We start from the raw sequence: 22,635 nt of genomic DNA on the forward strand, positions 1-22,635 counted from the left end.
TGGTCTAGAACCGGACAGATGAACATAACTACTGTCATTTTCAGTTGATCACACACTAATGAAAACACATTAATAAATATTAGAATCAGTTTCTTTCATATTCTGTAAATAGAGCGCCCTAAATTTTACACACTGGACCTTTTATCATCAGTTGTCGTAAAATAAAAATCCATCTGTATTCACTGTACAAAGACTGATAGAACATCTCAGGACAAATGACGAACAGTAACGAAAACTCAATCAATCGATAGTATTATAGATCTGCGATACATATCGGCACAAAAAATTACCTCAGTGCAACTAGACCAAAGAACAAATACCTAAAAAACCTTCATATAACAACAACATCTCTATTGTAGTGTAAAGACGTAAATACATGAAGGAAATCTTCTGTTTAGTGGTGGACCGATCCCCTTAAAGCAGTGTTTCTCAATCCTGGTCCTCGGGGGCCGCTGCCCTGCATGTTTTAGATGTTTCCTGCTCCACCACACCTGATTCACATGATCAGCTCGTCATCAAGCTCTGCAGTGGCCTGATAACGAGCTACTCATTTGAATCAGGTGTGGTGGAGCAGGAAACATCTAAAACATGCAGGGCAGCGGCCCCCGAGGACCAGGATTGAGAAACACTGCCTTAAAGGGTCTTACGGTGGCCCACAAACATCCCTACCTTTTATTTGTTTCTACTTTTCTCTTTCTTAAGTAAAATTCAATAAAGGTCTTACCTCCAGGTGGACCCTGCCCTCCTGCCCTCTACTGCTGTCCCCCGAGCCCGTCCCGTCCTCATCAAGCTGCCCGGGGGTCGTTCATGGTCTGTGTACGAGCTTATTATTATCACATCAATATTTATTGTCCTCATCGTTCTCATTAACCATCCTCGTTACAAACATACCTAACCATACATGACACGTCATAAACCCGAGCCAACTTAACCTCCCAGGTTGATCTATTGCACTGTATTTATATTAATGTCCTAATGGCTAATCACTGCGTCTGCTTGTAATGTTAAATTTACACCAATTGTTTCGACGTCTTTGTCTTTTCGTTATGTTATATTGACCTAAAAACTTTGTGAAATATTCTCATTCTGTTTCTTGCTGAACGTTCATGAGAAGATTGATAATCATTCTGTTTCTTGCTGAACGTTCATGAGAAGATTGATAAAAACCGGCAGCTTCGGTTGCCAGAATTTTAATTAATTTCAATAACTTTTCTCTAATATTACGGTAAAAGGATATTAATATTGTTGATTTCACAGTTAAGGTTGGCATCTAATTGCATATTTTACCCTATAAAAGTTTTTTTTTTTATCAAAACAAATGTTTTGCCACATAAAATAAAGGGTTTTCCATGAAATATGAGTTTTACTGATACACTAATTTGTGAGCGAGTAACAGACGCTGGAAGGAATTTTGGTCAAAGCCAGGCTAGCAGTTTCCCTTTGTTTCCAGTCTTTATGCTAAGCTATGCTAATTGGCCCTTTGTCTGTACCTTCATATTTATCGTACAAACATGAGAGTGGTATCGATTTTCTCATCTTACTCCCAGCAACGGAAGCAATTAAGTGTATTTAGCAAAATATTAAACTATTCCTTTAAATGAGACACAAACATATTAAGATGTTGTTGCATCTCCAGCTTCTTGACACAGAATCTTTAAATCTCTGGACTCGACTGGAAGGACTGGACCGTCAGTTTGACGTCCGTCATCAATGTTCACTGATTGGCTCGCCTATAAAAGACGGTCCTCTCCTGTTTCCCGTATGGAGCGCCTGCTGAAGGTCTCACTAATGAAGCACATCTCAGGATACAGATGGTGTACTGTGCTGTGCTCTCGTCGACCTTTGGTCTCTGCTGTCACCTGTCAGCTCGTGCTCAGGTGTACTGCTGCATCTAACCATTATTTTAGACGTTTGGGTTGGTCTGTGTTTTTACTTTGACACAGAGGCAATTAATTGCGTGTCCGTTAAATGTCTGGAAAAATGAAAACTCAAGACAATGTCCTTTTGTGTCTTCAACCAATCGTCTAAAGCCCGAAAATATTCATGTTGTAATGATATAAAACAAATCGTCTAAAGCCCGAAAATATTCATGTTGTAATGATATAAAACAGATATATGTGGCAAATCCTCAAAGTTACTGTTGTGACAGTCCAAGCTATTTTAAAGTAACAATGTCAGGTCAATAAAAAAAAAATAGTTAAAAAAAAAAGATACATAAAAAAAAAAAAAAAAAGATATATAGATATATTATATATAGAATATATATATATATATATATAGATATTATATAGTTTCATTTATTTGTTCTTTATTACAATCAAGCATAGTCAATAAAAGAACAACAAACAACATCAATAATTGAAAATGAATAAACAATCTGAAATATATATATATATAATATATATAATAATTATTATTATATATATATATATATAATATAAAATAAAAAAATAAAATGACAAAAAAAATTATTTGTTTTTAAATATAAATCAAATGTTGCAGACAAGAAATTAAAAATAAAATAAAATAAATAATCAAAAATTAAATGAATTAAATCATGATAGAATCATTTAATAAATAATAATAATTAATGGAAGTATAAAAAGAAATATTTCTTTAATGGTGTAAAATGTATTTAACATTTTATTTAAAGTAATTTAAGTTATTTATTGTTTTGTTTTTTTGAAGGGCCACTATGTAGAATTTGATGGCGAATATCCGTATAGTTCCTGATTGCAACCAACTGAACACCCCTCGTCTCACCAACTATGGTCTAGAACCGGATGGATGAACATAACTACTCTCGTTTCAGTTGATCACTAATGAAAACACATTTATAAATATTAGAATCGGTTTCTTTCATATTCTGTAAATAGAGCGCCTTAAATTTTACACACTGGACCTTTTAATGAGCTAAAAGTCAGAGACATTAAAGATGCTGGACGTTGACAGTCACTGAGGAAACATTTTTCTCTCAGCACACCAGCGTCGGTGCTTCTATGACACCATTTTCTGGTCCTCACATGAACCAGCAGATGGTGTGTTCAGTGACAGAAAGATTTCCAATAGCATCATGCTCCACTTATCGATTAGAAAAATATTTACCATATGACCGCTGTGGATGTAACAACCACTGTATCTGACTGACTGACACAAAATGATCCGTATGTTTGTGGCTGTTCTTTAAAAGAAAAAAGGTCAGCCCGGGTCTCAGAGTCACAGTTTGCCTTACGAGAGACGACCAACAATTAGCTCGGGTGGGAGAGTGGGCACGGGGATCAATGGAGCTCACAAACGTCCAGTTATCAGGAAAACAGATTGCTGACTGACCAGATTTCAGCGTGAGGGAGAGAGAGAGAGTGAAATGAGGCTGGATAATTAGGAAAAGCAGGCTGTATCCCCAAAGGGGGGAAGAGCAGCGAGCGGCGTACATGCAGCCATTCGCTCAATCCTTCCGTCTCTATCTCTTTAAGAGCCGAGAGAAGGAGTGTGTGTGTGTGTGTGTGTGTGTTCAGTATGTATGTGTGTGTGTGTGTTATGTGGGGGAGGGGTATTGGCTGGGGTGGAACAGTCCTGTAATGAGCAGATTTTAGAGAGAGAGAGAGATAGAAAGAGAAAGAGCGAGGCCGAAAAAACAAGAGAGGACAGATGACTTGGTGGAATTGGGATACAACAACAATCCAGGTTTCAGGCGAGCGCTGAAATGGAGAGGACAAAGGGAAGAGGAGAGGAGTAATTCATTTTTTTTTCTTCTGCTTCTTCTGTTTTTTCCCTTCACATCTTCAGGAGGAGGAGGAGAGCCTCATCTTTAGATCACAGCAGAGCAGAGAGGAGGGAAGAGAGGAGCAGAAATAAGAGGAGATATTCAGCCTCCGTTATGTCTGCCGAGGTGTGTGACAGGCTGCGTGTTTGTGCCATTATGGATGTGTGTTAGCCTGGATTGCTCGTTTTCCAGGCCATGCTATAGAGAAATATCTCCAACTTCTCTGATTTTTTTTTTTTAAATGGCGTACGAGCGCAGCAGCAGCATCCCTAAGTCCTGTATCCCTCTCTGTGTGCCGGTGCGGCAGGGATGTTGGGGATGCTGTAATGTCTGACTGAGCTGAGCTCGGTTTGCTACTGCCACCGTCGCCGCCACCGCCACTGCCGCCGCTCCTGCTCCTGCTGCTGCTGCTGCTGCTGCTGCTCTGTGGGCCTCTGGGACTGCTGGAAAAGCCTAGGCCTCGCTTGTCTGGAGTTGCCCCGCTTGCACGGCTGAGGCATCGGACCGGCGAGCTCCCCCGGCTGCGAGGCTGCGTGGAGCAGGAAGGTGGAGGAGGAAGTGGAGGAGGAGGAGGATGAGAAGCACTCTGAGCCTGCATGCCCATGGGAAGCAGCATGCACAGCAGCTGCGTTCGTCACTCCAGACCCGTCGCTGAGGCTTAGACTGCTTCTCCATCGTAAGGTGATGCTCTTCGGGCCACGTCTTGTTGATTTAAAAATGAGGAGCTGCTGTTTTGCTTTATAAACTAACAGGAGAACAGGAGCCGAGGCCCTGTACCTCCATGCTACCAGATTCAAACAAGGCCTCCTCCCTCTTTGCTCCTTCTGAGTGACCAGGCCCTTGTTTTTTCTTTTTCTTGACGTTCTAAGGATTTGCCTAAACCTGTTTCATGCATGTCCACTGGAGGCAGGTTTGACTTTGATGACGGGGGGTCGTACTGCGGGGGGTGGGAGCAGGGTAAGGCCCATGGCCGAGGGGTCTGCACGGGGCCCCAGGGTCAGGGCGAGTACGCTGGAGCCTGGAGCCACGGCTTCGAGGTCCTGGGCGTGTACACGTGGCCCAGCGGGAACAGCTACCAGGGCACCTGGGCGCAGGGCAAGCGGCATGGCATCGGAGTGGAGAGCAAGGGCCGCTGGGAGTACAGAGGGGAGTGGACGCAGGGGTTCAAAGGTCGCTACGGGCAGCTGGAGAGCACGGCCAGCGGGGCACGGTACGAGGGGACGTGGAGCAACGGGCTACAGGATGGATACGGCACTGAAACCTACTCTGATGGAGGTAAGGCTGCTAAAACTGGTTTGGTCTCCCACAGCTTCTGTTCCCACAGCAGACACACAGACTGATGCTAAAGCTGCAAGTGGAACGACTTGCTTACTTAGCCTGCTGCTAAAATCCACTGTAACACATCCTCTCCAATGTAGGCTACATAAATAACATGTAGGTCACATCCACATGCATTGATGTATTACTGAGCAGGCCTACCAGGCACAGCCCCGGGGGGGCCCGAAGGTTCAGGGGACCCCTAGAGGGCAATATTATGCATAGTGTTCTGTAGTATTCAGTATAATGTCTGATGAGAGGAGTGTCAGTGTGGATCTGCTGTGGCAGGAGTCAGACAGCTTCTCTACATCACCTGAAGAACGTAACTGAAAGTGACTACAAAGAGACAAAAATATTACTGAAAAAAGATCCAGAACAACCACAGAGAGACACAAGATGACTACAAAGAGACGAAAGGTGACTCGAGAAAGATTCAAAACAAATACAGACACATAGTGACTTAAAGGGGACACGGTACGACTATAGAGTTGCTAAATGATGATGACTACAAAGATACAAAGAGAAAATGACAACAGTCATGCTAAACAGCTGCAAAGAGACACAGAATGACTACAAAGAGACAGAAGATGACTAAAAAGAGATATAATGTGACTCAAAACAAATCTAACATGACTACAGATAGAATGGCTACAAAGAGATACAGTGTGACTACAAACAGACAGAAGGTGACTACAAAGAGACACAGTTATGCTAAAAGACTACAAAAAGACAAATTGTGGCTTCAAAGAGACAGAATGTGACTATAAAGAGATCCAAAATGAGTGCAAGGAGAAGCAGAATGACTACAAAGAGACAGAAGATGACTACAAATAGACATAATGTGACTACAAAGAGACAGACGATGACTACAAATAGACACAATGTGACTACAAAGAGACAGACGATTACTACAAATAGACATAATGTGACTACAAAGAGACAGAAGGTGACTACAAATAGACATAATGTGACTACAAAGAGACAGACGATGACTACAAATAGACATAATGTGACTACAAAAAGACATAATGTGACTACAAATAGACATAATGTGACTACAAAGAGTCAGAAGGTGACTACAAATAGACATAATGTGACTACAAAGAGACAGAAAGTGACTACAAATAAACATAATGTGACTACAAATAAACATAATGTGACTACAAAGAGACAGAAGGTGACTACAAATAGACATAATGTGACTACAAAGAGACAGAAGGTGACTACAAATAGACATAATGTGACTACAAAGAGACAGACGATGACTACAAATAGACATAATGTGACTACAAAGAGACAGAAGGTGACTACAAATAGACATAATGTGACTACAAAGAGACAGACGATGACTACAAATAGACATAATGTGACTACAAAGAGACAGAAAGTGACTACATAGATCCAGATTGGCTACAAGGCAACAATATATTTACTACAAACGAAGCAGCCACGTCTCTTCCTGTCTGGAGGTCTTGCTCCATTAACCGAGTGGTGGCGGGCCCTTCTTCACGTCTGTGCTCGGGGGGGGGTCTCTTGTCTCGTGTATATACATACATTCATCAGTGGGTCTGTGGCGTTGACATCACCTTCGCTCTGGCCTACTGACCGGGCCTTTTATTATTAGATGATTAGAAAACACGAAGCAGAAAAAGAGGACGTGTGTTCTAATATTAGAAATTAAACCATGTTGAAATCTCATCACTTTGTGTGTGTGTATGTGTGTGTGCGTGTGTGTTTAGAGACACACAGATTCATAAACACACACCTTCAACCCCTCTCACCCTCTCTCTGCGTCGCGCCCCTCTGTCGCCATGGCAACGCGGAGACAGCAGGTCAGCGTGTCACTAGAGACCAGCATCCTCTGCTCATCTCTCCCCTCTCTGATTGGCTGCTTGCCTCTGTCAGTCTCCTGACTTTGTAATCTAGGTTGATAGCACCGCTCAGGACCCGGATGATGGAGAAGCGCGAGCGAGGTCAATAAGTGATGCAGGTGGGATTAAAAAACACGGCACGTGCCGTGTCAGTGCTTGCATTAGACCCACTTCCTAACACCTGATGGTGATCAGGTGATCAGATGGTGGACGAAGATGGTGAGATGGAAAAAAAAAAAAAAGACTGCGTCACGCGACAGTTCTGCTTCCGCTCCCGTGGAAGACCGCCGACAGATGAATATAGCACGCACGAGCTGACACATTTTCCACAACCCAATAAATGTCGCTGTTTTACACACACACACACACACACACACACACACACACACACACACACACACACACACACAGGCCTGTCAACAGAACAGCAGCTTATTAAAAATAATAAGAAAAACTCACATTATAGGGCCACATGCTGCCTCGTGAACCGTACAGACGAGTGCGAGACAGCCCGGTTCTGGTTTCAGCACCACGGACAGCTCCGGGTCGAGTCATGAATCATGTTGTTGGTTTGAGAAGCTTTGAAAAAAGCTTCAGGACGTTTATATTAACTAAAATAATACACAGAATAAACACAAATTTAGCACAAGATACAGAAAATCACCAGAATAACTAAAAATTAATAATTTTGTAGCTTCAGTTTGGTTCATCTGGAGACCCACAGGACTCCTTTTATAAACAGAGGCTGTGTCCCAGTTCAAGTTTACATACTGATATTTATAGCGTGCTGTTTTATACAGTTAGTAAACACTTACAGAGAAGTACAAGTACTGTATTTGTATTTTATGCAACTTTTCAGAGGTAAATATCGTCATTTTAAACTCCACTACATTTATTTTTAGTTGTTATCTTTACAGATTCAAACTCTTAACACAAAACATAATCAGTTAATTAATGATGATGTAAAGTATTTAAAATAAGCTCCACCTTTACCAGCTGCAGTATTAAAGTGATTTAAACATTAATGGTAAGTACTGTAAATACAAGATTTGTATTTGTACTTGAGTGTTTACGTTTTATGCGGTTTATATTTCTGTATGTATTTTACTTTATATTACTATAATTCAGAGGCAAATATTGTACTCCACTACATTTATTTAATATCTTTAGTTACTGCTTACTTCAAACTATTAACAAAACATACAATCAGCTAATAAATAATGATGTATTATTATGAATATATCCACCAATATATGAAGCATTAAAGCATCAATAATTATAATCCAGTTATGTGAGAAATATGATTTAGAAATGGGCCGTTTTGCATAATGAGTACTTTTACTTTTGGTACTTACATTCAGTGACATTTTAATGCTAATTCTTTTACTACTATTTGAATCTGTATACAAATAAATCAGACATCAAACACATGTTAATTATGATCTAGAGTTTATTCTTGATGTTTCCTTTGCATTGCGGGACAATAGTGTCACAAACCGAGTGTTTTTATTGGAGTTCCTGCTCAGAATGAATGTGTAAGAATAAAATAAGGAATAAATGTTGGAAAACTAGATTTGTGATCGGGTACTGTAGTAACAGGCAAGTGTCACTTTGAAGCTGCTCTGATCGATATTTTTATATTAACAATCGATCGAATGATGACGTGTAATGTGAAAGGACTCGGCTGTTAGAGACAAACCCTCAAAGATTTCTCACCAAACTCACTGCTCACGTTTACTCGACTACTTCTGTACAATTCTGAGGTACTTGTACCTAGACATTTCTACTAATATTTACTTGTACTCCACTATAATTCAAAGGTAAATATCGAACTTTAGGTTTACCTTAAGTTACTTTTCAGTTTCAGATTAATAACACAAAATATAAGGGTCATACTTTAAGTATATACTTGTGTACTCTGAGTACTTCTTCAATCATTGGTGACTTCCTGCTCTCCACCAAACATCAGAGAGACACAGTTAGCAGAACAACTTTATAAAAACATTATAATAATACATGAGTGTTGTGTCTACAGCTTGTTGTGCTGCCCACAAGTGAGAAAATAAATGACCAAATTAATCTAAAATTAAGTACGCACATTAAAAATGCTTAATTTTTTGACTGTGCTCTTGATGGACACTATTCTCCTGCAATGCAATGCGGAGATGAAATGGAGGTGCTATTGTGGATGGTGATGAATCAGCTCCAGGAAACAAACATTTAGTTATTTTTTTATTTGCACTAACAGTACGTTATTATGCATATTTACTGAATTGAGGCACAGTAAGAGACTCTTGTTTTTTTAGTGTTTTTTGGGGGACTTGAAAGAGTTTCTGGAAGGTAAATACAGAGAATAAAGAGGAAAAAATGATGCAATTATACTAATAACACGCAGGCGAGGCCTGAAAAGAAAGATTTGGCAAAAATACAGAAGAATATCCTCGAAAAACAGAAAAGCTTTGAGGCTTCAGTGGATCTATAAAGGTTTTATTTCAGCACCACAGACAGCTCCAGTTCCACATACATACTAACACAACACGGATTCTGCTAAAAATAGTCCACTGTTTTTGGAGCTAAAAAATCAATCCACTAACAGGAAATGATGCAAAACATGCCGAAAGCTGAAGCCAGTTAAACTTCACGAAAGATTTAACGCTTCTTTCATGTTTTCAGCTCGCTCCTAAGCTGCCTTTTTCTTTTTCTTCTCCATCTAAACCAGTTTCCCCCGCTCGTCTCCAAACAAACAATGATCCTAACTGGTCATTTAGTGCTGCGACAGAGGAAGCAACCCAACATCGTGTCATTTCCTACAAAGTAATCACCACATTCATTAGCAAAGCTGTAATTATACCACTGGAAAGCTGTGAGTTCCCGACCCTCCGACAGAGCAGAACAACTGTAAACATCAGCAATGTGGCTGGCGTTAGGAAGAGAGGAAATGCCTCTAACAGTGAGCTCAGAGTGAGACAGAAAATATTGATAAATTATCGCACAGCAGCAGCCGGGGTTTGTTACGGCAGTGTCATTTAAGAAGCTAACAATTAGATCTCTGTTTATTCTTATGTTGATTGAATTTGGAGCAAATTATCCTGCTGACTGGGGTCGTAGTTCAAGCTGACATCTACTCATAGTGACAAACTAACAGAGGATTATCACCCCATGAAGAGCTTTAGCGTCCTTTAGCTTTATTTTGGTTTCATGGCACATTTCCTGTTTGGGTTTTGGTGAACATAGTAGAACATTTAGCGTCTAAAGAGACAGATATTTCCTTCAGGAGTTGGTGGAGACCAAAAAAGAGAGTGAATATTGGACTTAAATTAGACAGACACACAACACAAACCCTTTAAATTAACGCTTAATGTTGGTCTGTAACTGCTGGATGTGTAAATATCTAATTGTTTGGTGAAGTTTACAGCGTTAACTGTAAGCGTTAAGTTACAAGTGGCCAAAAAAATGCAGCCTGTGCTGTTTATTATGTCAAAATACAGCATACTGTAGATACTATTTTAGCTTTTAATGGCAATGGTATTATTTAATTTAAATGTATGTTCTGTTTTTTCGTTTTGTGCACGGATTATTAATCCAAGATCATAAATTACCTCCATGAAAGCTGTCAGGCTCCAGAGGAAACATGCAGTATGTTTAGCATGTGGTGCCAGGTCATTAAAATGATTAAAGATGCAGTTACTGGTGTTCAAAGTGACGATTTGCCCATTATTTTACAATAATGACCGTCTCTCTGTACATTATCCTGCATATTGCATGGCTGCTTACTAAGACAAAATCAATAATCAATTAAATATTAATTCAGAAATGATTTAGTTGTCTACACTGTGAGTCTATGGAAGAACCATAGCAGTGGTCTGCTGAGCAGAAATACAAAGCGTAGGACGCTGTAATTGTCCAATATTAATGTTTAATATCATTGTAGACTGAATATCTGAGTTTTGAACTGTGAGTCAGACTCCGATGGACAGATTTGATTATTTTCCGACGTTTTAGAGACTAAACGATTTATTGATTAATCAAGATTCATTCGACACAGCCCTATTTTCAGTCACCTTGCTTCTTCATCCATCACTTTTTACTCTGAGTCAGTCGTCTCAGGATGTACTGAGTCCCGATTGTGTGAAGGAAGTGTAGACAGCTGCTAAAATGCCTTCCACGATGTAAAGCTCTCCGGCTTTGTCAGCAGGAACTGTGCAGCGCTCCTGTAAATGAAGCTGACGAGCTGCGAGTCGAGCAGGAGGCTGTCAAGTTTCCTGCTCAGAAATATGAAACACTGAGTCTGCTTCACCTCAGATTCTGATTCTGTCCACCTCGGAGATGGGAGGAGAGGATGTAAGATGTTGACCTCTCTGCAGCAGACCTGACTTGTTTTTAAGTCTCTGCAGGAGGCTCTCCTCCTCCTCCTCCTTCTTCCAGGAGGCCGGGGTGTCGATTCACATGTTTTTCGTTGGTGTAGATGGAGAGGAGGATGGAGGAGGGGACATGATTCATTTAAATGTTTGTGTTTTGGGATTAATTTTAGAAGTTTTAGAGAGAATGAGGATTTTAGAGCAACTGTTAAACTGTTTGGCTCACGCTTCAACACATCCAGGATGGAAAGTAACTAACTACATTTACTCAGGTACTACAGAAAAGTACTTTGAGGGGTTCTACTACACTACATCTCAGAGAGAAACACACAAAGAGTTAATCAAATATGATGTATTGTCCTAAATGAAACTACTTATTTACAGAGACCCAACAATTCCCACCATGAGCAAGCACTTGGTGACAGTGGCAAGGTAAAACTTCCTTTAAGAGGCGGAAACCAGCTCATGGTTGGTGGCCATATGCCGCAACCAGATGAGTTCGACGTGGTGTATTAATCATCCATTGTTTTAAATGATTACTGAAAAATCTAGACCGTACTCTTTACAGTGTTATTTAGAGAGACTGAACAATTCCTACCACGAGCAAGCACTTGGCGACAGTGGCGAGGAAAAACTTCCTCTTAGGAGGCGGAAACTTTGAGCACAGCCCAGCTCATGGTGGGCGGCCATCTGCCACCACTGGTTGAGTTAGACGTAGGTAAGAGCAGCAAAGAGGGGGAGTTTAGTGCTGACATGTGCATCAGTCATCCATTGTTTTAAACAGGTATCGAAAGATCTGCAAGTGTTTAGTTGTTTTACGTTAAATTGCAAGTATTGGTTCTTCTGTTGGGGCTGAAGTTGCTGTGGAGTTGAGCTTAAGTTTGCATATTTTATTAGGTCATCCCAAATTAGAATCTGGTATTTATTTTAGAATTGGGTGTTTCGAATGCTTATTTAGTGAGTCAGTGTTCTCTGTTTGGCCTGTTGAAGTCATGTAAAAACATTTTATGCTTCCAGCTTCACAAATGTGAAGATTTGCTGCTTTTTCTTTTAATACTTTTAAAGATATTTTTAATAATTTTCGAGGTTTGGACTGTTGTTAAGTCTCCTCTAAACAAACTAACAGACTTTACTGGAGACCAGAACATGCAAAGGACGCCAAGACCAGTTGCCAGGAGAAAACCCACAAGCTTTGATTTGGAAAAAAATGTAATCGTACCCAAAGTACAAAAGAAAAACAAACAGGAAAGGGGATGGTTGGAGATGCCAGCCAAAAAGAACAAAAGATGGGGAAGCCAATGAGCCAGCCACGCCGTGGGACATCGCATACAGCTCATCTTCTCTAAACTAAACCAAACCTGATAAGTGGACTACCCGTGACAAAACCTAACACTCTAAACCAGGCTGGGGGGGCAGGGGGAGAACAGTTGGCCAAATCCCCAAAAAGCTGTCCTGCCTGCTGTCCTGCCTGTGTTGTGTTTTCCCTGTACTCTGCTCCTCCGGTTCCTTCCTCCTCCCTCTGGTGGTTTATTGATTTCAAGTGCTCCACTCCTACAGAAGAAAACAAAACCCACCCACAAGTGGTGTGCAATTCTGCACATGCACGGCCACACGAACTACGAACAAACACTGTGAAGGTGTCACTTCAGGCTTTTTGGTGGTTATCAGAGCATTTTTCACCATTTTCAGGATCTTTACAAACCAAACAATCAATCAGTTCATGGAGAAAAGAATCAGCAGATGAATCCTTAATGAAAAGAATCATCATATACTTGATTATACTGACATGCTTTCACTTAAGTAATAATTTCTATGCAGAACCTGCACCTATAACAGTGTATTTTTCCAGTGTGGTATTCGTACTTTTGCTTCCACCACCGCTGAACACACAGCAGTCCTCTATTTCTGTACTCTGTTGGTTTATCTTTCCGTACACCCACTCTGTCTAATCTGCCAAATCTTAAACAGCCCAGGCACAAGGACGTCAGGTTCACTCGATAAATACTAGAACTTGGCCAGTTTTTACATATGTACTTTTCCGGAGTCGAGGAAATGCCAAATATCTGGTGTTATTCTGGGTTTATTTCAAGTGTTTCTTTAATTTGTTTTCACAGCTCTAATGTTGTGCCAACACGCCTCAGTGTGAATTACTTCAAAGATTTTGTTCCTTTATTAGCAGACACGTAAACCTTTACACACCACATAGAAGATAGATGCATGTGGTCAGTCTGTTGCATGTCAACATACAGTCCACATCAGGAGACACTGTTAGAGCTGATTGGTTCTTTTTAGTCACGGCAGTGTTGGTCAACGACTATCAGCTGGATTTAAACAATCCCCAGAGGATGAACCTCTAGTGCCACCATAGTGTTGACATTTTTGTCTTTTATTGAAATGTTTCAAAAGCTGTTGGATGGATAGAATTTGATAATTAGCTCAAAATAACTTGGGAGCAGCTGACACTGATGGGAATGTTTCGTTTTCGACCTGATGACGATGTTGCATCAAAAGTTAACAGATCTTATTTATTACGGTTCATCATCAGGGGAACATGAAGGTCTAAATCAAATTTCATAACAATCTATCCAATAGTTGTTCCCCCAAAACTCATGGTGGCACTAGAGGAAAAGTCAGAGCATCATCAGAGTCATTAGGATTCATCCTCTGGGGACCATGAACATCTGTACAAAAGCTGTTTAAACAGATATTCAGACAAATATGAACCAAAAGACAAAATATTGTGGTATATTCTTGTTCCACTGCAAGGTGTGGATCATCTCCTCCTTAGCAATGCAATGGATGATCTTGTTGACCATGAGAGCAGCAACTATGGATTAAAACTAAGAAAAGCTTCCCATCCTGACTCTCTCTGTGTCCCTGTTTGTCTCTCAGGAACCTACCAGGGGCAGTGGCTCGGTGGGATGCGTCATGGCTATGGCGTGCGGCAGAGTGTACCGTACGGCATGGCGGCCGTCATCCTCTTCCCTCTGCGAACATCCATAAACTCCCTCCGCTCCGAGCACAGCCACGGCCCTCCGGCTGTGCTGGAGGACGGCACTGCCACCACGCCAACAGACGGGGTGGTGGCCGGGCTGGCAGGGAGCCCTGTAGGACGAGGTGGGTTCGCTCTGACAGCTCCAAGTGAAGCTGAACGCCAGAGGAAGAGGAAAGGCCGCTTCCGGCAGTCCATCCTGAGCGGCCTGAAGCTTCGACGCTCTGAGTCCAAAAGCTCCCTGGCCAGTCAGCTCAGCAAGCAGAGCTCCTTCTGCAGCGAGGCCGGCATGAGCACCGTCAGCTCTGCTGCGTCTGACATCCACTCCAACGCTAGTGAGAGCGAACAGGGTGCTCCCGTGGACGCTACTGTCACAGAAATGTACGCAGGCGAGTGGCGGAGTGACCAGAGGGCCGGCTGGGGGGTGAGTCGGCGATCAGACGGCTTGCATTATGAAGGCGAATGGGCTGGGAACAAGAGGCACGGATATGGATGCACCACCTTCCCCGATGGCACCAAGGAGGAAGGAAAGTACAAGCAGAATGTGTTGGTGAGCGGCAAACGCAAGAACCTGATCCCACTGAGGGCCAGTAAAATCAGAGAGAAGGTGGACCGGGCTGTGGAAGCCGCCGAGAAGGGCGCAGACTTCGCCAAACAGAAAGCAGAGATCGCCATGTCAAGGTCAGGTGTTACCTTAACAGCAAAACATGTAGGCGCAAGATTAAATAAGATGGCAAAGAGCAGCTTTGGATTAAATCTTCATATCGATTCTGTATCTGTGAAGATACAGAATCAATAATAACCTTTGTATCTTCAGCCTGTTTGACTGCAGGGTTTCTACCTGTCTTCTTACAGGATGAGCCACGCTCGTGGGAAGGCGGAGGCAGCTGAAGGAGTGGCGCAGAAGGCCATGGAGGAGTGTCGACTGGCCCGGATAGCTGCCAAAGAGCTCTCTCCCTCCTTTCACATCTACGGGAACGGTGAGTGGACAACAGAGGCAGTTTCAATTCCACTAAAGTTCAACTATCACACCTGCTGCTTCTCGTAGCATCTGTATTATTCATTTTGTATTAATACCACTTTGATAATCAATTAATCTTTTTACATTTGCTCGTTCCACCTTCTTAAATGTGAGGATTTTATGTTTTTCCTTGTACTGTGTCACATTAAATCTTTGGGATTTGAGCTGTTGGCCAAATACAACAATGTGAAAACATCACTGCGGGGTTGTTTGTAATAATTTGTTGGAAATTATAGCAATAAAATAAATTAAGAATATAACTAATCATAGAAATCAAACTGCTTTACAAACAGTAAATGAATCTAAACTTTAATCTTTGTGTTATAATTATAATAATGAGTGGCTGGTGGATTTTGACCAGTTTAAAGCTGCATTGGTTGATTTTTTTTGGCCACTTGGGGGCAGCATAACAATCTATAAACAGAACACTGTCACATGATCGCCTCATAAATATCTATTTACAAACATTACAACATTAGCATTCACTTGAGGCGTGTTTTTCTGACCGCCTTACTAATGTATGGGAATTATTTAGCAGCTAAATGCTTCACTATGTCCACCAGCTCTTGATGTAACTGTGTCTGTCTGCTGTTTGCTGCTGAGCGTCTCGCTGAGCTGAAATACACGAAAAAGAATCAAAATATACTAAAAGTACCAAAAGTAAAAGTACTCATTATAGAGAATGTCCCATTTCTGAATAATATATATCATTTAACTCAAATTATTGATTCATTAATGTGTTCATCACTGTGGAAAGGTGGAGCTGATTTTAATTACTTCATATCCTTTATCTGCTGGCTCGCTTGTAAATTACAGCTCAGGGATCAATAAAGTTTTTATCTTCATCTATAATAATACATCATAATTTATTTGTTATTTGTTTGTAACTAAAGTTATCAGAAGTATAAAGTATAATACAAACATGGTGGCTTTACTCAGTAATAATGGTTTCTGGTGAGGAACATCAAGAAGAACTGGCTTATGTGTATAATATATAATTGTCAAAATATACTGCATTAATTTTCTTTTTTGTTAACATTAATTGATTTTATTGGCATATTTCTGTCCGCTTTTCTGTTTCATTTACTTCCAGCGACCTGGATTGTAGCAGTTAGTCACAAGTTGTGACAACAAATAATAGAAATGACTGAGTTCCTCCTCACTATACTTATTTAAAATCTACATAAAATCATTTTATGTGCACAAGAACTTGAATTTTTTGAAGATTAATTACAAATATACATCTAGTTTGTGGATTTTACAGCATGTACAAGTGTTTAAATTCATCATATTTTGATTTCTGGTCTTTAAATGTATTGACGTCCATCATCCTCTCTAAACCAACAGTGATTGTCAGCACCAGATCCAGTTTGTACAAAGCTTTTTTTTTTCTCATTTTGTTACCCTGCATGCTAACACTGACACACACACTGTAGGTATGATGGACTCGCTGTGGCTTGGTGCCAAATCACTTCATTGGTGCTATTCTCCAACTGTTTTCATAGGGCTCGAATGTCAGAGGCCCAAGCACCAGGACGCCAAGGACAAAGACCATGAGGTGATCTCCACAGGAACAGACAGTCCGGAGCTGTGCACTCCGGACACCACGCCACCTGTAATAACACCTGATCTCAGCCCCGTGCTGAGCGTACCCACCTCGCCCCCCCACAGTCCGCCCAAGCACGCCCATCGCCCCAGAAATGCTTGCTTCATGCGCCAGAGTGCTGTGGACGATCAGGGCGGAGCTGAGATCCAGGTGCTGGTGGAGGGGCGGGGGATGGATCTGCCGAGGGGAGGGGCTAACAATTGGACTGATGACATGTATCCGGACCGAGGAGGCAGCAGCCGCTCCACCACGCCCTCTCTTCTGGAGGAGCAGGAGGGCCAAATTAACGGCCACGAGCAAGCCCCTTTGTCCAACCACAAACCGCGGGAGAAATCCTTGTCCAATCACAAGTCCCGGGAGCACGCTTCCTCCTACAGAGCGTGGGAGCACTCCTTGTCCAACCAAAAGCCCTCCAAGCATGCCTCTTCCAATCACAAGTCAAGGGAGTACTCGTCCTCCAATCACAAAACATGGGATCATTCTTCCACCAATCACAAGGCCTGCGAGCATGCCTCTTCCAACTACAAGCCGCAGGTGCACATTTTATCCAATCACAAGGCCTTGGAACATAACATGTCCAATCACAAGACTTCTGAGCATGCTTCTTCCAATCACAAGTCCCAAGATTATATCTCCTCTAATCACAATGCCAAGGACCACGTCTCTTCTAGTTACAACCCTCGAGAGCATGTCTACTCCAACCACCATCCTAAGCAGCACAACCCCTCCAACCACAAGCTTAACGAGCATGCTGTAATCGACCAAAGGCTAGATGGCCTCACCGGGGGCTGGACTGCTGAAAGCACCCTTAGGTGGAGCCCTGCCCACTCACGCCTCACAGAGCAGGACGAGGAGCGGATGAATGACTATACGGTCGACATGAGGCTTCAATGTCCGGACTCGCAGACGCCTCGGGGGCTGGGCCAGGAGTCCCCGGCCCCCAAAAACAACAGGCTGCGATCCCGAGGCCTCCGGCCGGTCAGAGAGGGATCCATGGACTCTGTACAGATGCTGGACAACCTGAATGTGGGGGCAGAGCTGGAGGAGTGGCCGCTGCACAGGGACCTCACCCTCTCCCCACCCCTAAAGTCTCAGCCCATCACTCTGGAGCAGGAAGGAGAGCATCTCACCCTCAAATCAAACTCAGTGAGTCGTTACAGCTACAGTTTGACCGTCTATTTGTTTGTTCAGGACATGTAAGGATCCACATTTTCCATAATTTCTTTAATTAGTAGGGGTTAAATCAAAGGAGTAACATTTTTATTACAAAAGTTAGACACAACTAACTCCCCATAAAAACAAAGAAAGTAAATAATGAGTAATTAAATAATGATCCAGTAGAACTTCCCCTTTAAAACAATGAGATTATAACTCACCGATAAAAACCCATATGAACAATTTTGACTTTAGCATCCTCATGTAAACCTCCTCTGTTAGACAACAGGTCGAGCTTCTACAGCTCAGATTGTGGTGGTGGAAGTACTCAGATCTTTTACTCAAGTAAAAGTAGCAATAGTGTAATAACTGCAAAGTACCCATTATGCACTCATAATAATATATATTACTGGACGATAATTATCGATGCATGAATGTGCTCATCATTTTAATGTTGCAGCTGGTTAAGATGGAGCTCGCTTTAATTACTTTATAAGCTGCTGGGTAGCTTTTAAATTACCCCTCAGGATCAATAAAGTCTTTTCTTCACCTGCAATAAAAACATCATAATTTATTTGTTGTTTATATTTTTGGATTATTAATTAAAAGTACAATTTAGTAAGTATAGTAGTTGAGTAAATGTACTTAGTTACTGCCAACATCAGGCTTGGATCATCATGAAACTCTGGACAATAGATGAAAAACTGTGTTAGAAAATATCTGATGAAAAGTCGAAGGTACAAACTAAATTCTGGGTCAGTTTTGAATGAATTCAGCAACGTTTTGAAGTGATCACAGTTTTAATTCATGACTCTGACTTCTGGCACCAGGGGCTAAGGCTCATGGGTGTTGTAGTATTTTGAGCCATATGCCAAACTGAAGAAAAAAAATTAAAACTTGTGTTAAACTATCCAGGAGACAATGTTAAATTCCTGCACTCTCACTTAAATTAAACATACTACAATGAGTTTCAACTGATTATGAAACACTCTCAGTTTAATACTGACGACTCTACATGACCAGCATAAACAAACAAGACCATCGGCGAGAAGATTAACTATTTCTAAAATCAAATCAAAACAAGTCGGAGGAAGGAACAGTACCGCATTTGTCCACAGGGGTCGCCAGAATCAACACAAAAACATTCATTGGAGCTGCTTTAAGTACAAATAGAAATACTACAGTGTAGAAAAAGTACTGCATTCAAGATTCCACTGAAGTAAAAGTACAAAAGTATTAACAAACAAATGTAGTCGTAGGTGTTTCATTGTTTATTATAACTTATTATAACTTTTTAACCTGCATGTTTGCATTAACTGGACTAACTTCTTCTTCTTGTTCTTCTTCTTGTTCTTCTCCTTCTCTTGTCTTCCAGGGCTCCAGCTCTATTCTGGTGGTTATGGTCATTTTACTCAATATTGGAGTAGCCATTCTTTTCATTCACTTCTTTATTTAAGCTTATACAGGTATGATCTACTAAGACTTATTGATAACTACGGTATATTATATTATTACTTACTGAGACGGACATTCTGCCTATTCGACTGGAGCCCGCAGCCCGAGTGACGGACACAGCAGAGCCTTTCTATTGTTGCTACTGGTCTTTTCACCTCCGTTGAAGCCCATATGAGTTTCTATGAAAGCACCGTTTCCTTTTATCAAATGCTTAATTTTGAGCTTGCAACCATAGAAAAGAAAGTAAGAAAGTAAAGAGTGCAGCTTTATACTAGCGTGGTGTATCGGGGACACACGTGCATGGGTGTCCATCTGCTACTGTTACATGGACTGGAGATGGCACAGGCAGTTTTGCCCATTTTTCCATCCATCATTCTAAGAATATAGCAACCCTTGTTTCCTGGTTATCATGAAGAAACATGCTAACCAAGAGCATGGCACACTCCATCCTAAACCCCCCACAGACAATAACCCCTTTTGCCTTTTAACCCTTTTCCCCTTTTGGCCCCCTCCATCCACCAGTCTCTAACCCCCTATTTCGCACTATGCGCTACATACAGAACTATGCTGCAAGAGTAGATCCATTTTAAAGGGCTCCGTCATTATTCTTTTCTTTCTTCCACTACGAACTACACAAACGCTACACAACCATTGCATGAGGCTGTGTGGGGTTTTAAAAGTGCATTTTCTATCCCTTTAACATCACCTGTTTCTGTCCTCATTTGTACGCACTCCATCCTGGTTTTATCACTTCCGGTTGTTTGCCGCAACCCCCCCGCCCACCGTCGGCAGAGATTTTGGAAAATCAGCGCCAGCACCACACTTCACTCCACGTCCAAATCGAATCACATGAGAATCTGTACCACGAAATCAGATTCAGCAAAAGTCAGCGTGGCCGACACGCTCCGAGACCTAAACCTCGAGGAACTTCCTGAATTTTATTGTCAAGTGAAACATACACGTTCGCACGCAAAACAAAAAACTACAAAACAAAAAACACACATACTACACATTTAACTGCTGACATACTGAGGAGGATTCAGCCTTGCCCCTTTGTACAGCCTTGAGACTGTTATGTTATAACCACTAATTCTACTATATATGTGTATGTGTCATTATTATTCAAGTTTGTTACTTTTTTGCAGTTTGCAAGACAGAGAGAATGCTGAGTGCCTCGTATTTATTCATTTTCCGTCTTCTGATTTGTTTAAAAAAAACTCCCGACCCCTAAATGAAACACCCCACACGTGGGCAGGCTAAAGAGGAGACGAATAAAACCTTTCGACACTAAGAAAAAGGTGACCCTCCACCCTCACCCCCTGCCCCCTTTCACCTGCCTCCCCCACCCCCCACCCCCGCAAAAAACCTCCCTTTCACCCTGAAAATGGCATGCACTGTTTTGTCTCTCTCTCCCAGTCCCCCTTTTGGACCAGTCAAAAAGGGAAAAATGGGGTTTCTAACGGTGTCATTTCCAGACACTTTTTGGGCCGGATGAGATTTTTTTCAGCATGTTTGTTCAGCCTGCTCAATCTGGTGTCAGTTTGTGAGTTTCTCCCTCTCGTCTCTCTTATCCAGCAACACAAGGCTACGTGAGACATGGAGAGCAGTGTAAAATAAACGCTAGCTTTTAACTCTCAGTGGATACTGAAACGTCCTTGAGTTTATGAATGATATAAAAAGAAACTCTCTGCTACTGTATGTTTTATACTTCGCACCCAGTGGCATCATCATGTTGTGACATCATTGCATGCCCGAGCATGCTCTTTCTTACTCTTTGGTTTATGAGGTTGTTTCGAAGTTAATGTGGAGAAAATAATGAAATGTTTGAAATTAACGAGTTTGGTGTGGTTATTATTGCGGTCTCGCTTCCCCAATCAAATCATGCAGTTTTCATGAAAGTGGTGAGGAGCGAATCAATGAGCAGGAGGTCTTTGTGGCTACGTTTTAATGATTTTTGATTCAATGTGATGAATTACTTTGATTTAAAAGCCAAAAATTTGCCAAATCTGGTTATTTGATCTACAAACAATTGATTTTTGCAGGAAAGGTCCAGTCCTAAGAGTCAACAAACTACATTTCTACATGCACAGTTTTCTGGTGATGGATATTCAAAGTTACTGAAGGTGATATCATGACTGTTTTGAGGTTTTCTGGTTCATTGGCACTTAAACAACAAGAGAAACCTCAGTGTATAACCATCGTAGGAAAATTTCTATGTAGATGATGAAGGAATAGTTTTGGGAAATGCGCTCACTCCCTTTCTTGCCATGTTTCCCCCAATGACTGTAGCTTTATATTTAACACAGACATCAGAGTGGTATCAGTTGTGTCAGGCAAAATATTTAACTTTAAATGGCTCGTCAAAGGTCAAACGTTTGAATAAAAAAGTAGTAAGACAAACCTTTAGTTTCTTCATGTATTGCTCAGTTTTGAGATTACACCCACATTGTTGACTGTCCAAAACCATGTTCATTAATCTGCTGCTGTAACGGCCTCCAATCATCTGGTTTCAGTCTTTCAACACGAACGTTTGAACCTGCTGCAAAGATTTAATCTCTTTCAGACACAAGAGTGTCAGTGAGGTTCAACACTGATGTTACGGGAATCAGAATCCAGTTCATCCTAAAGGTCTCAGCTTAGCGGAGACAAGTCAAGTTCTTCTACATCGCACTTGTCATGCTGAAACAGGAAAGAGACAAACACAACGTGTTGATTCACAGTATTGTCTGAAATACCTTAGTATATTGTACATTGTCAGTGGTGGAAGAAGTATTCAAATATACATAAAATACGACGTATACAAAGGTAAAAGTAGTATATAATTATTGATGCATGCATGTGTTCATCACTAATTTTGCAGCCAGTAAAGGTAAGTTAATTTAAATTCCTTTATAAACCACTGCTTAAAGGAGCAGTGTGTTGGATTTAGTGGTGTTTATCATGTGACCCAGTGTTTCGTTTGTCCACTTTGGGCTCCTGTACAAAATATGACAGTTCTTCATACATGGTGGACTCTGTGGAAGAAGACCTGCTGCATCTATAGATATGAAAGGCTGATTCTAAGGTAAGATTTCAAAGAAGTCTGTCTCTGTTTTGG

General features: G+C 41.4%; 1 protein-coding gene across 1 annotated transcript; it reads left to right on the plus strand.

Moving 5' to 3' along the window:
* The first annotated feature begins 3,325 nt into the window (after positions 1–3,325).
* Positions 3,326–21,804, plus strand: jph3a (junctophilin 3a). The gene is made up of 5 exons (XM_010752559.3): positions 3,326–5,038; positions 14,202–14,982; positions 15,157–15,281; positions 16,828–18,074; positions 19,459–21,804. The coding sequence occupies exons 1-5, from the start codon at positions 4,657–4,659 to the stop codon at positions 19,537–19,539; spliced, it is 2,616 nt and encodes an 871-aa protein (XP_010750861.3). The 5' UTR covers positions 3,326–4,656; the 3' UTR covers positions 19,540–21,804.
* The last annotated feature ends 831 nt before the right edge of the window (positions 21,805–22,635 follow it).

The sequence above is a fragment of the Larimichthys crocea genome, chromosome VIII (genome assembly GCF_000972845.2).
Source record: "Larimichthys crocea isolate SSNF chromosome VIII, L_crocea_2.0, whole genome shotgun sequence".
NCBI lineage: Eukaryota > Metazoa > Chordata > Actinopteri > Sciaenidae > Larimichthys > Larimichthys crocea.

Excerpts from the sequence above, each read along its gene's own strand:
- jph3a (XM_010752559.3), top strand. The coding sequence starts at position 4,657 with ATGTCCACTGGAGGCAGGTTTGACTTTGATGACGGGGGGTCGTACTGC. Across the intron at positions 15,282-16,827 it reads CTTTCACATCTACGGGAACG|GGCTCGAATGTCAGAGGCCC; the intron begins GTGAGTGGACAA and ends CTGTTTTCATAG. Across the intron at positions 18,075-19,458 it reads TCACCCTCAAATCAAACTCA|GGCTCCAGCTCTATTCTGGT; the intron begins GTGAGTCGTTAC and ends CTTGTCTTCCAG.